Genomic DNA, 12,412 nt, shown 5'->3' with positions numbered 1-12,412 from the left:
GTCTTGAGCAACAGAGGAAGGAGAGTCAGAAATACGAAGAGGAAATGGAATGTGAGGCTAATTGGCCCCATGAACAACTGCACCCTTTGCCGTGAGACCAGAAGATCTAGATGGTGCCTGGCTGACACTACCGAACATTGTGTTCTGGGAACATGATAGAAAATCCTGATAAAAAGGGAGAGAAATGTGGAACAGAACTTCAAATTCTTAAAGAATCCAGACTTAGCAGCGTATTAAGGCTTGTAAGGCTGAGGCTATGGCCCTGAGTTGCTCTTCAAACCTTGAATTGAAACTATCCCCAGAAGTCACCTTTAAACTAACAGTTTATTTATTTCAAAGAGTAAAGACTGTCATGCTTGAGTATTGCGTTAGTTTAAAAAAAAAAAAATCACATAAGACCGAAGGATCACCAGCTATTTTAAAGTGTGGATGAGATGGTTAGGGGGCAGGGAGATGAAGTAAATGGAAGTGAAACAACTGGAACAGAAATAATGAGAATGTTGACACAATATGAAGAATTTAACCAAAGTCACTAAAACTGTCGAATAGAAGTAGGTTTTGCTGTGTATATTTTCACCAAAAATAAAATAAAAATTTGGCAATTACCTTACCTTGTTACCTTATTATTTAAGTCCCTTAATAATAAAGGTACCAGAGGTGCTTCCAGATATAACCCCAAAGCTGCTCATAAAATCAGTGCAAATTTCCTGATCCCCAGTATGAACTAACTGTGAAAGTTGGTTTGATACTACCTTTTTATAGGTATACAAACAAGGTGATTTACCATAGGTAATTATTCAGCTGTGCAAATCCGGAGAATGAATTTAAACTAAAAGGTCAATTTATTTAGTTGAGTTAAACCTAATGAAGTTTCCCTTTCTTTAGCGAGTGCTCCTGAGAGCCAATAAAGGAGATGACTAACCAACTTAACTGCGAAAAAGAACTCCAGCAGCTCTGAAATAATAGCTTCCAAAGAGGCCAGTATACTCCAAAAAAGGAAGAAAGGAAGCTTTATTAGAGGTTTAATTCTCATTCTATTTACAGTTTTAATTACCTCAGCCTAGGGAGACTGTCCCTATGCCTTTTCATTTGTCCTGTTTCTGCAAAAATCCTGCTAATGGTGGAGGAGATAAACGCAGCAATGCCAACAAAACCCACAAATCTTACTGAAGACTTCTTCGTGGAGTCTCTTCCTGTTTGAATAGCAGCATGCATCATTAAGGTCCATGGAAGCTAAATCTTGGAGAACTAAAATGGGCGTGAAGGTAAGTCTACATGATTTTGGAGGCTGATCGCCTTGGCTTACAAGCTCTCTAGTGAAGCCAAAACAGAATATAACAAGCCCAGTGTCCTTTCTTTAGAGAAATGGTGCCCTCTGAACCAAGCACAGACCATCAAGGAAAGAGGCCAATGTCAACCCAGCCCACAGCTCAGCCCAGAAGTTGCCCAGTCCCGTTTGAGGTCCTCTGACCTCCTCTCTTGACTCCAACTCAAACCTTTCTCTACCTCTTTCCTGGTGAACAGCTTATTCCCTGTTCTTCTGCAGCTAGTGACTAATACAAATGCTTTTTTTCGTATAATTTAATTTTGTTGTTGCGATTATGCACAGCAGAACGTATGCCAATTCAACAATCTTTACATGTAAAATTCAGTGACATTGATTACATTCTTTGAGTTGTACAACCATTCACACTCTCATTTTCTGAGTTGTTTCTCCTCCATTAACATAAACTCACTGCCCCTAAGTTTCCTATCTAATCTTTTGAGTTACTTTTGTCAATTTGATCCCATATAGATAGTTCTTAAAAGAGCACAATGCTCAAGGCAGACATTCTTTAGTAGTTAAGCTAAACTATTATTTGCTTTTAAGAAGGCTTCTGGGCATATTTTTGGTTTAAGATTTAAAAGATTATCTCAGGGCAGTTGTTTGAGGGTTCATCCAGGTTTCATGGCTCCAGAAATTCTGGATTCCTTGGGAATTTGAAATTCTCTACTTCATTTCCCCCCTTTTGATCAACATTCTTCTGTAGAATCTTTGATCAAAATGTTCAGTAATAGTAGCTGGGCACCATCTAGTTCTTCTGGTCTCAATGCAAAGGAGGCAGTGGTTCATGTAGACAATTAGTCCTGTAGTCCAGTTCCTTCTCTGATTCTTGGGTTTTCTTCTTTTTTGGTAATTTGCCATTTTTAAGTACAGTAGTCTGCCCTTATCTGTGGGGAATACATTCCAAGGCCCCCATGAAACCGTGGATAGTAAACCCTATAAACGCTATGTTTTTTCCTATACGTACCTATGATAAAGTTTAGTTTATAAATTAGGCACAGTAAGAGACTAACAACAATAACTAATAATAAAATAGAAGCATTTTGTGGCTTCTCTTTGGCATATCTGAATTGCCAATATCACTACACTTGCACTTTGGGGCTGTTACTAAGTAAAATAAGAGTTCTTTGAACACAGGCACTGCAGACTGTGGTTGACTCTGGGTAACTGAAACAATGGAAAGTGAAACAACAGATGGGGTGGTACTGTAGAATAGAATAAAATAAAATAAAAACAGCTCTATAAATACTTTATATCATTATATTTTCTCTCTGTCAATTCCAGTTTTTTTTTTTTTTTTCTTATCACAACCATTCTGTTCTCTTGCTCCTTTCCCCAAAAATCAGGTATTTGATTGGTCTCAATATTGCCAGATAAAACAAAACTAAACCCCTTTAAAATAGTCTTACTTGCTGAAAAAGGATCTTAGATGATTTTTAATATAAGAATTTAATTATCTAAAATAATCTAAATGTCTCTCAATTGGGAGCTAGTTACATAAAATCTGGTATACACAATACGGTGGAATACTATGCAGCCATAAAAAGAATGATCTATACTGATATGGAATGATTTGTAGATTATATATTTTTTTAGGTGGGTAAAAAAGGCAAGGTGCAGAACAATGTATACACTTTGACTTGTGTTAAGAGGACAAAAGAACATACGTGTGTATTTACATATGCATAGGCTATCTTTGAAGGGATACATAAGAAGCTGACACCATTTGTTGCCTCCAGGGAGGGGAACTGGGTAGATGAACAAGGAAATGTATTACCTGTTCAAAAAGTAAATAAAATTAACGTTTAAATAAATAAATAATAGACTCTTAGGTTAAAAAACAAAGCTTAATTATCTAGAGTAGTGCTGCCCAATAGAACTTTCCGTGATGATGGAAAGGTTCTATATCTGCATTGTCTAATATAGTAGCTAGCTACATGTAGCAACTGAGCACTTGAAAGGTGGCTTGTGCGACTGAGAAATGGAATTTTTCATTTTATTTCATTTTAATTAATTTAAACAGCTGCCGTGTGTGGCTAGTGGCTACCATATTGATTGGACGGCATAGACCTAGAGTAAATGGCTTAGAGTATCTCTTCTAGTTAGAACTGACTGCAGTTTAGATGTGTTTTAGAAGCAATAATTATGAGTTTAGGCTTTCAGGGTAAAATTCATTACACAAAAATCTAAGAAAATATCTAAATTTTCTTTTCACCTTAGAAACTAATGCTACCACAAAGTTCCTGAAAAAGGGACTATTAGTCAGGCTGAAAATCTCCTTTATTACATGAAAAAATAATTTTTATGGGATAGGGTTACTATGAGTCGGAATCAACGGCAACAGGTTTTTTTTTTTTTTTTTGGTATATCTTTTTGTAGTCTTACTTGGAAGCAGCCTGTTTTTGAGAGGTTAGGTTGGGTTTCTAATCTGTAACACAGCCCCTATTTGTGTGTCGTCCCCCCAGTTTAAAGTACCAGGCAGACACTTTGTTCTTGAGCCCAGCAGCTGTTGTAAGACTAGGGAACAGTTTGTATTCCTAGCCGGCAGCTGCCTGCTGCGTTTCTAATCTGGTTTTGGCAGGAAATCGTGCCCAAATGGAAGCCAAGTTAAAAGAAGCTTGGAAAATAAGCAGAATGACTTTGGATGCCATTTAATATATAGTCCATCTTTCTGCTGAAGATTGCCCTAGTAATCTGTTAACACGGCTGGACCATGAGCCCTTCTAGGGCTGGGCTGTATCTGTTTTGTGAAAGCTCGGGTCCAGCCCGGGGCCTGGAATATGCCAGAAGGAGGTCATTATTAGTATTATTATTAAATGAATGACTGCACTGCAAATTTGTTTGATTCAATTACTAATTTAAAATTGTTGTTTGTCCAGGAGAAACGAGTAGATAATTAGTGATGATGGGTCCCTGCTCTCTTTTCCTTTATACTTAGTACACATTATCACCCACCCTCTGCAGTAAAGTAAGACAGTCTTTCCTACAGAGTAAGAGGTTTTCAAAAGGTGAAGGTGTTGGTGTAAACTAAAGGCAGAAATTCCTCAGGTTAGTATGTCAAATAAATGAGTTTTGGTCTCTAAAGACGATATTTTACTAAAAGGCTTGAGGAGTCCCCGCCACGTGAGCTCCCCAGAATGCATACAGTGTTGGCTGTTTCCCGCAGGGAGTCTGGCGGCAGGTGGTCCTGTGCTCAGCAGTGTTTGGTTTCCTTGCAGACCTTCACTGCCTGGTGTAACTCCCACCTGCGAAAGGCTGGCACCCAGATCGAGAACATTGAGGAAGACTTCAGGAATGGCCTTAAGCTCATGCTGCTTTTGGAGGTCATCTCAGGTTGGTGGTAAAACGTTTTTCAGAGGTTTCAGTTCTCTCTCTGTGTGTAAGCGGTAAACAAGCATCCATTTGAAGATGACTGCCCCAGAAGTTCCCCCTTTAACCTGGCCAGACGAGCACATGGAGTTATTGGCAAAGACAATCTTTCTAAAGAGCTGTCTGCCAGGAATTACTTTTCTGTTCTAAAAAAAGAAGTGAATTCTGTTTCACATTGACTTATTAAAATAATATTTATACCACCCACCTTGAAACAGGAAAAGCAAACGTGACGTATATGTGACTGTCTACTGTTGTTGCCTTCTCTGCTCTTAGTCCAGCTTGTTTGTGTGTATCCCAGAAATCATCTCACATCTAAAATGCCAACATACGTTTTAGCATAACTTAGAAAACATGAGTTAAAACTTCAGTGGTGTTATCTTGTGTCCTGAATTTCCCTTGGCTGGATTGGACCTTAGACTAGAGAATGGACCACACTCGAAGAAGTGCCTGGGAAGGCTTCTGGCCAGTCTCCCTGATGCATATATCTTCATAACCAGGCTCCAATGAGCCCTGGCAGCGGCTGTGACTTGAACTAGATTTTCCCGGCTTCCTCTAGCAGCAGGCCGATAGCTCCAAATACTCCAGGACACTGAGCAGCTTCTCTCTTTACTCTTTTGTAGGTCACCTCTCCCAGCACACCTGAAAAGCACCCAGCCATACTAGTGTGGCTCCCCACTGGTCCATTGGATTGTAAAAGTTTTTTTGATTAGAGTTCCCCCTGGGTTTTGATAATAGAGAAACCAGGGTTATAGTAACATATTTACTGTTTCCAGAAAGCGCAGACTCTGAATTTTTTTTTTTTTTTTTTGATCATATATCAAGGTTCATTTTCTCTATGTCTACACTATTCTTTTTTCATCTGACAGGGGAAAGGCTGCCCAAACCTGATCGAGGAAAAATGCGATTCCACAAAATTGCTAATGTCAACAAGGCCTTGGATTACATAGCCAGCAAAGGCGTGAAGCTGGTGTCCATTGGGGCGGAAGGTAAACGAGGGATTGATGGGCATAGTCCAGCTGCCATACTGATCTCACAGTGGTGTGTGGCCTCCAGCTCTGCTCGTCCTTCCCTCCCTCCTTCCCAGGAGCATTTGCTGAGCCTGCTTCGGGTCGGGTTCTCTGCTAGGCACTGGGCATATGGGGATGAGAACAAATGGCACTGTGAATGACAGACCAGGCTCTGGGCTTATTTGTATATATCTTGTTCACACTGATTACAGGAACCAGAAAGAACTAATTAGAAGGAAGGAGCTGGCCTCCTGATTCTCTGTGGGAGATTAGGAAGCACGGCCATGTTGCTAGGGACTGCCTTGCATCTGTCTCCTTGTGTATAACTGTCCCCTGCATAACTGCCACTTGGGAGCGCTGTCAGAGGACCAGGGCAAAGACGAGCCTGTTGCCTTGGATTATTTCAAACCTTAGCTCACGTGGTCGCAAAGCTTTGGAAACTCCTCGGTTATTTTCAGTGATAGTGCATATGCAAGATTTGTGCTTATTATTAGCTTGGGATTCATTTCAACTTGAGACGTTTGGTTATGAATACCGTATTTATAACTAGACCCACTGCAACGCGTATAACAGCATGAACTGGTATTTCCATATGTATGTTTCCAGTAGCTCTGAAGCCAAACTTATACATAGGAAAAGTTGATGTACTGCTAGTGTTGTCTTTACAGTAACTTCTTGTTGTTTTTCTTACCTAAAGAAATTGTTGATGGCAATGTGAAAATGACGCTGGGTATGATCTGGACCATCATCCTTCGCTTTGCTATTCAGGATATTTCAGTTGAAGGTAAATGACATGCTTAAAAAGCTGATTCAGATATGTAGAACAATCTGTAAACTGAACTTATGGATTAAATATTTGAATTAGTGCATCATAAAATTGAACAGCCTCTTACATGGCTGAATGAAAGATGCATGAGTTGGGTTTTAGTAAGTTTCGTATTTGTGTGGGGAAGACCCTGGCAATGCTGTTTCATTCATGCAGGTGGAATCATTGGGGGGTGGGGGTGGGGGTGGGGAAGAGCACTTTTCAGAACAGAATTAGCTTTTAACAATTAGCATTTATTGAGCTTCTTTACTGCTTGTTATACTAGTAAGTTCACGGCTATGACAATTCTTCAGGCTTACAGCTGAACTATCCCACCCGCCTCGTCCTGGTGCAGAAAAATGACTTATTAAAATCCAAGTTCTTATTTTTTTTTTTTAAACAAAATCTCTGTTGTCATTATGTCTTTCTACCTAATAACTGTTCCCTGATCATAACAGAATCTTCATCTTTGGCACCACCTCTGAAGACAAAAACCTTTAGTCTTTCACTCCCACTGCACTCCCAAATATTTTGATGAATTCAGCACAGTTGAAAAGTGTCAAATTGATGTTCTTAAAACTAGAACTTTGCCTATTTAGCCCCCAAATCACAAGCTGTAAACCTGCAGAAGGTATGTAAGAGCAGTCTGAATTGTTGAGCTAGCCAGGCATCCCTAACTCTGTGACCGTGTACCTAAGCTGGTGAGGAATGGGGTGCTGTTTATAGTTCTGCCCAGGCCAGAGTACCCTCTGACTGTGCCTCTTAAAGTGATTTTAGTTGCTATCAGTCAACACACATGAGGAGCATACAATTTGCCTAACATGGCACCAGGTGACCTGAAACCTGCAGACTTGCACTTCAGGAGTGAGTAATCTAGTTAGATCATTCCCTTCTAGCACTGGAGACCCATTTCTGTCATTTAAAATCAAACTAAAATACAATGACGTTAAAGCCTCAGTCATCCAGGCTTAAGAATGACAGCCAGCTTGAATTAGTCAATAGACTGAATCTGCAAACTTTTAAAAATATGGCTTTATTAAAAGGGATTCCCTTCGTGCTAATGAAAATAAGATGTTTTGTGAAAGTTTCTCTTGCTTTATTAATAAAGAGTAATTTGTCCTAATTTTATCCATTTTTATTTACTTCTGAATTTAAATAATTTGACAGTTGAACTCTAAAGAAGAAATGCTATTTAAAAAAAAATCTTGTTCACACTATTGCATCGGCTGGACTAGCAAATCTCTTTTCCACAAGTATTACAGAGGTGAACTTGACCTCAAAAGCAGCACCTTTTCATGGTTACCACAGGGTGGTGGTGTTTTTTAATTTTCAAAACTCAAGTGACCAAACTTGAAATTTACCAGTCAAGTCCTTTTAAGTATTGTGAAATCATTGGGTTGGGGGATAAATTTGAGGACATAGTAGCCTCTGTGAATTTCCGTTTATTGAAGAATATAAATTAAAAGTGAGATGAATCACAAGTTAGTTAAGTCACAAACCACGCGCATTTTTTATTTTCATAAAAACGGGTAAAGCGCCCGTAGCCCTGCAGTCTGGTTTCGGCAGTGTCTGTGTTGTAACTTGCAGTTGCTCCTGCATTGTCCTTTTGAAGTCCCTGCAATGTCATCAGGATAAGTCACTCCCTGGTGTCCAACTCCACCCTTCACTGGGGCTATGAGAAGAGGTGACCGGTGTGGCAAGTAGCTACCACTGGTGATGTCTGCTCAGAGAGGGCAGGGCAGGTGGTCAGTATTTTCCTCTGAACACTTTTTCTTGGCTTTCCTTACAGAAACCTCTGCCAAAGAAGGTCTGCTGCTTTGGTGTCAAAGGAAAACGGCTCCTTACAGAAATGTGAATATACAGAACTTCCATACTAGGTAAGCAGCCAGGATCCTTAGGGTCCTCAGGGTCTTGCTGGAACCCACTGGTGCTGGGGAGACCCATGTTCATTTACACACATATTTTTCTTCTGTATGTAGGAGACTTAAGGCTATAGAATTTTTGATGCTTAAAGCCTTTCACAGGAAATAGTTGAAAGGTTTAGGATCCTAGAGAAACAGCACTGTATTTATACATTAATATGAAAAAAAAAACTCGATGGCACTGGTTTTTTTTTTATTGTACAGTGCCAGAATGGTTCCTCAGAATTTTGGGGTATAAGAATGTACCTTACTTTGATTTTCCACTTGTGTTAGCAGAAAACTAGTTGCCATTGAATTGACTCCAACCCATGGTGACCCCATGTGTGTCACAGTAGAACTGAGCTCCACAGGGTTTTCAATGGCAGATTTTTTAGAAGTAGATCACCTTTCTTCCAAAGGCCAGTGAGTGGACTTGGAACCCTCAACATTTCGGTTAGCAGCTGAGCATGTTAACTGTTTGCATCAACCAGGGACTCTGTGTTAGGAGAAGGCAGGAATGGCCGTTGCTCCTCAGGAACAAGGCAAGCAAAGACTCCGTGAGGCTGTGTGTTCACTGCACCCTGGTCCCTCTGCCCCTGCAGCAGCTCGAGACACGAAAGATACTTAACCATTCAGCTTTGCTGTCCTGGAACTCAAGAGAAGTAGGAAATTCATGTTTGAAAAATTGCAGGAAACTGGATGGATGAAATCCAAACACAATATGAAACCTAAAAAAACCCCATTGCTGTCAGGTTGATTCCTACTCACAGCGACCCTATAGGACGGAGTAGAACTGACATAATATGAGAGCATGGTTTTTCATTTGCTTCAGCCTTCTTTCTCCTGCAGATATTTTGTTGTTATTATGTATAAGTAGAAGAGTTGATTATATTTTCATCCTCTGGATGGTGGGCTACCCATGACTATAAACAGGCCATTGGGTGGCCAAGGATAATTAGAGAAACGAAGGGCAAGGATGAGCCACAGGAAAAACCAGGAAGGCTGTTCTAGTTAGACAAATTATTAGAGTGTTTACCGAGTGTCAGGCACTGAGTCCAGCCTTGAAGTCACAGGGAGGAAGGGGCCCCTCCCTGGCCCCACAGCGCTGTCTTGGGATGGCAGGAGTCGGGAAGGGCGGGGATCTGCTGCCAACATAAGCAGAGAGGTCTCAGACTTGCTTCCTGTGCACCTTCTTGCTTTTCTTCCTCTGCCCCAAGATTGGGCCAACAGTGTAGCCTTCGACAGTGTAACCCTGACGCCCCCACCAGGGTTTCCTTTGAGGAACAGGACCCTCGCTTCCTGATTTCCCTGAACCTGCTGGTCCTCCCCCACAAGCTCAGAGCCTGATGTTGTCTAAAGAATGTTTAGTGCTGGCGTCTATGGGGAAACAGATCGGAAATCAAAATCTCCCTGCTAGTTGTGTTTCCTTCCCTCCAGTCCCTTGGGTTCCTACACATCTTGGCCTTTGTTTTCTGTTTTGTGGGTTTTTCAGTAAGCAACGTTATAAAGAAAGAAAGAGGAGTACCTGGGAGCTAGTGATGGCTTTTTAAGTATACTGAGACCTCTTGGGAGAAAGTCTGTCTTGGACATTTTAGGGCAGAAGTCCTTGTGCGTGTTTATCGGATAGACCCTGGGGTAAGGAGTAGAATGGAGACTTGCTGAAGGGTCGGGAGGGACACCTGGGCCTTGTCGGGCAGTGATAGACAAGACGAGCAGTGATAGTCAAGTAGTGCCTCTCCTCTCTTGCTGCCAATTCTCCCCCCACAGAACGGACTCGGGCAGGACATTGGGATGAACCCCAAAAGGGTGGGAAGAGAGGAACAAGGGATGGAAGTCCTTGGGGGCCCAGGGAAGAAGAGGGGTGCTCATGGGGCCACAGGGGCACTGGCTGGGTATATTAAGTCAGAAGTAAGGTAGAGACTACTCATCCCAAATTTCAGGGAAACACCTGACCAAGAGCAGAACCTTGCCACTGCTTTACCTTGATTAACGTGTATTCCTGTTCTTTTCAACGGCTGTGAAGCTGGAAAGACGGCCTTGGACTCTGTGCACTTATCCACAGACACCGACCTGACCTCATTGACTACTCAAAGCTTAATAAGGTCATTCTGGGTGGCCAGCATGCTGGGTCTTGGCCCGGGCGCCTCCGCATGTCTTCTCTGGATGAGCACATCAGCACTCCACTAACCCCCAGTACTCCAGAAAAAGTCACTGGGAGGATACATCTTCTCTTCGCTAGCTTTTCACGGAATGAAAAGTATGGATGGGTAGCCAGGAAGACATTTATCTCTTACAGTTAGGGCAAGGACAAGATCTAAAGACGCATCAACCCTTTTGCTCAAATTAAGATGTTTATTGATTTGGCTTGATCTAATGTGAGGGCTTTATGTAGTGTTTCTCAGAGATTTTTCGTTCCTGGATTGTACCTATAAAAAGAAAAGTATATATTTTGGGGGAAAAGAAAAGTTCAAATACTCCAAAACTTTTTTTTTTTTTTTAATTTCCCTTTACCTTTTCTGGAGTATATAGTTACAGACGTTATTTACTCAGAATTGATTAACTTGTTTCCTGCGGAGGGAACACTTTGTAAGTACCTCAGTGTTGACTTAAGACATTAGTTGAGCCTTAGGAAAGAGGTTTTCTTTTTTCAGAAAATTCAACTTAGCTTTAGTTCTCCCTTTAAGCTTAAGCCTGAGTATGCTTAAGCCTCAAATACATGTTTGAATTCTCTCATTAAAAGTAGTTTAAAAATGTCACCTGGGATGGAAAAAGAATTAAGTGCCCCTTCTGAATCTTGTGGTGGCTGATTTATGCTGCCCTAGAAATAAGGACACTTAAAGCTGAGGCATCGCGTGCCTGGATAAACGGTCCTGCCAGTGGTCATTACATCACACTTCTCCTGGTTGCTGGTGTGCTTAACCGGCTGTTCACATTGTCTCTCTGTGTCTGGCATGGCATCTGCTCCTGCTGCATGCTGGCCCTCCCCTCTGTGTCGTGGGGGTTGCTGGAAGAGTGTCCTGACTTTCACTGTCTTTTAAATGACCATTTGCCCACCACCCCTCTCCTGGCCTCTCTCCATGACTACCGGGTACCACATGAAGAATTTACCGCTGTATTCTCAAGATTAATATCGTAGTACTCTAATATTGTAGAAGACTGAGCAGCCAGCGTTTACTAGCTTTTGAACACAAGTTTTCTTATCCTCTGTGTTATTTTGAAATGTCTCAACAGATAGACAGAGTACCTCTTTTTCCAGTTACTGTAAGCTTTATGTCATTTGCAAAATGAGGATGATTGCACTGGATAGATCCAGTTTCATTAGCAGTTTATAATGGTCAGGTTTTATTAGAAGAGGTCAGTAGACCTATGGTGATTGGCTATCTAAGATGGGTGGGGAAATGATCGTAACAATAGCAGCTAACACTTATATAGTGCTGTGTCTGTCAGGCACGGTTCTAAATATATATATTTATAAATATAGATATGTATGTATATGTGTGTGTACATGTATATATAAAAGTCACACACATAAACATGTGCATGCATCCAGTCTTCACAGTACCCCAAAAACCCACTGCTGTCGAGTCAGTTCCAACTCACAGCAACCCCATAGGGTTCTAAGGCTGTGAATCTCTGTGGAAGCAGACTGCCACATTTTTCTCTCACGGAACCGCTGGTGGCTTCAAAATGCTGACGTTTCGGTTAGCAGTCAGTCTCTTTAATCACTATGCTACGAGGGCTCCTTCACAATGCACAGTAACCCTATAAAGTAGATACTGTTATTATTCCAACTTTACAGATGAAGAAATTGAGACACAGAGAAGTTCGGTAATCTGCCCAAGGTCACACAGCCAGTAACTAAGCCAGGAAGTACTTAGTTGCCACATTTTATCTCTTTAAGTTTACAGTCTAAGTGACATAGCTTTTATGAAGTCTCATAATCATTACTCTGCTTTTAATGAGAAACTCTTATAAATTAAAAGAGAGAGAAAAGGAGACCCTT

At 41.1% G+C, this 12,412-nt stretch overlaps 1 protein-coding gene across 4 annotated transcripts in view; it reads left to right on the top strand.

Moving 5' to 3' along the window:
- The window catches only part of ACTN2 (actinin alpha 2), a 74,918-nt gene that overhangs the window by 28,429 nt on the left and 34,077 nt on the right, over nt 1-12,412 (top strand). For 2 of the 4 annotated variants that reach the window (XM_049868678.1, XM_049868677.1), the window contains exons 2-6: nt 4,543-4,657; nt 5,563-5,682; nt 6,401-6,487; nt 8,298-8,385; nt 10,433-10,511. In XM_049868678.1, coding sequence (XP_049724635.1) covers nt 4,543-4,657; nt 5,563-5,682; nt 6,401-6,487; nt 8,298-8,385; nt 10,433-10,511 — 489 coding nt within the window. The other 2 variants (XM_049868680.1, XM_049868679.1) reach the window with 2 other exon arrangements.

The sequence above is a fragment of the Elephas maximus genome, chromosome 24 (genome assembly GCF_024166365.1).
Source record: "Elephas maximus indicus isolate mEleMax1 chromosome 24, mEleMax1 primary haplotype, whole genome shotgun sequence".
Lineage (NCBI taxonomy): Eukaryota > Metazoa > Chordata > Mammalia > Proboscidea > Elephantidae > Elephas > Elephas maximus.
The sequence above is the reverse complement of the archived record's forward strand: the minus strand, read 5'-3'. Positions and strand labels throughout refer to the sequence as shown.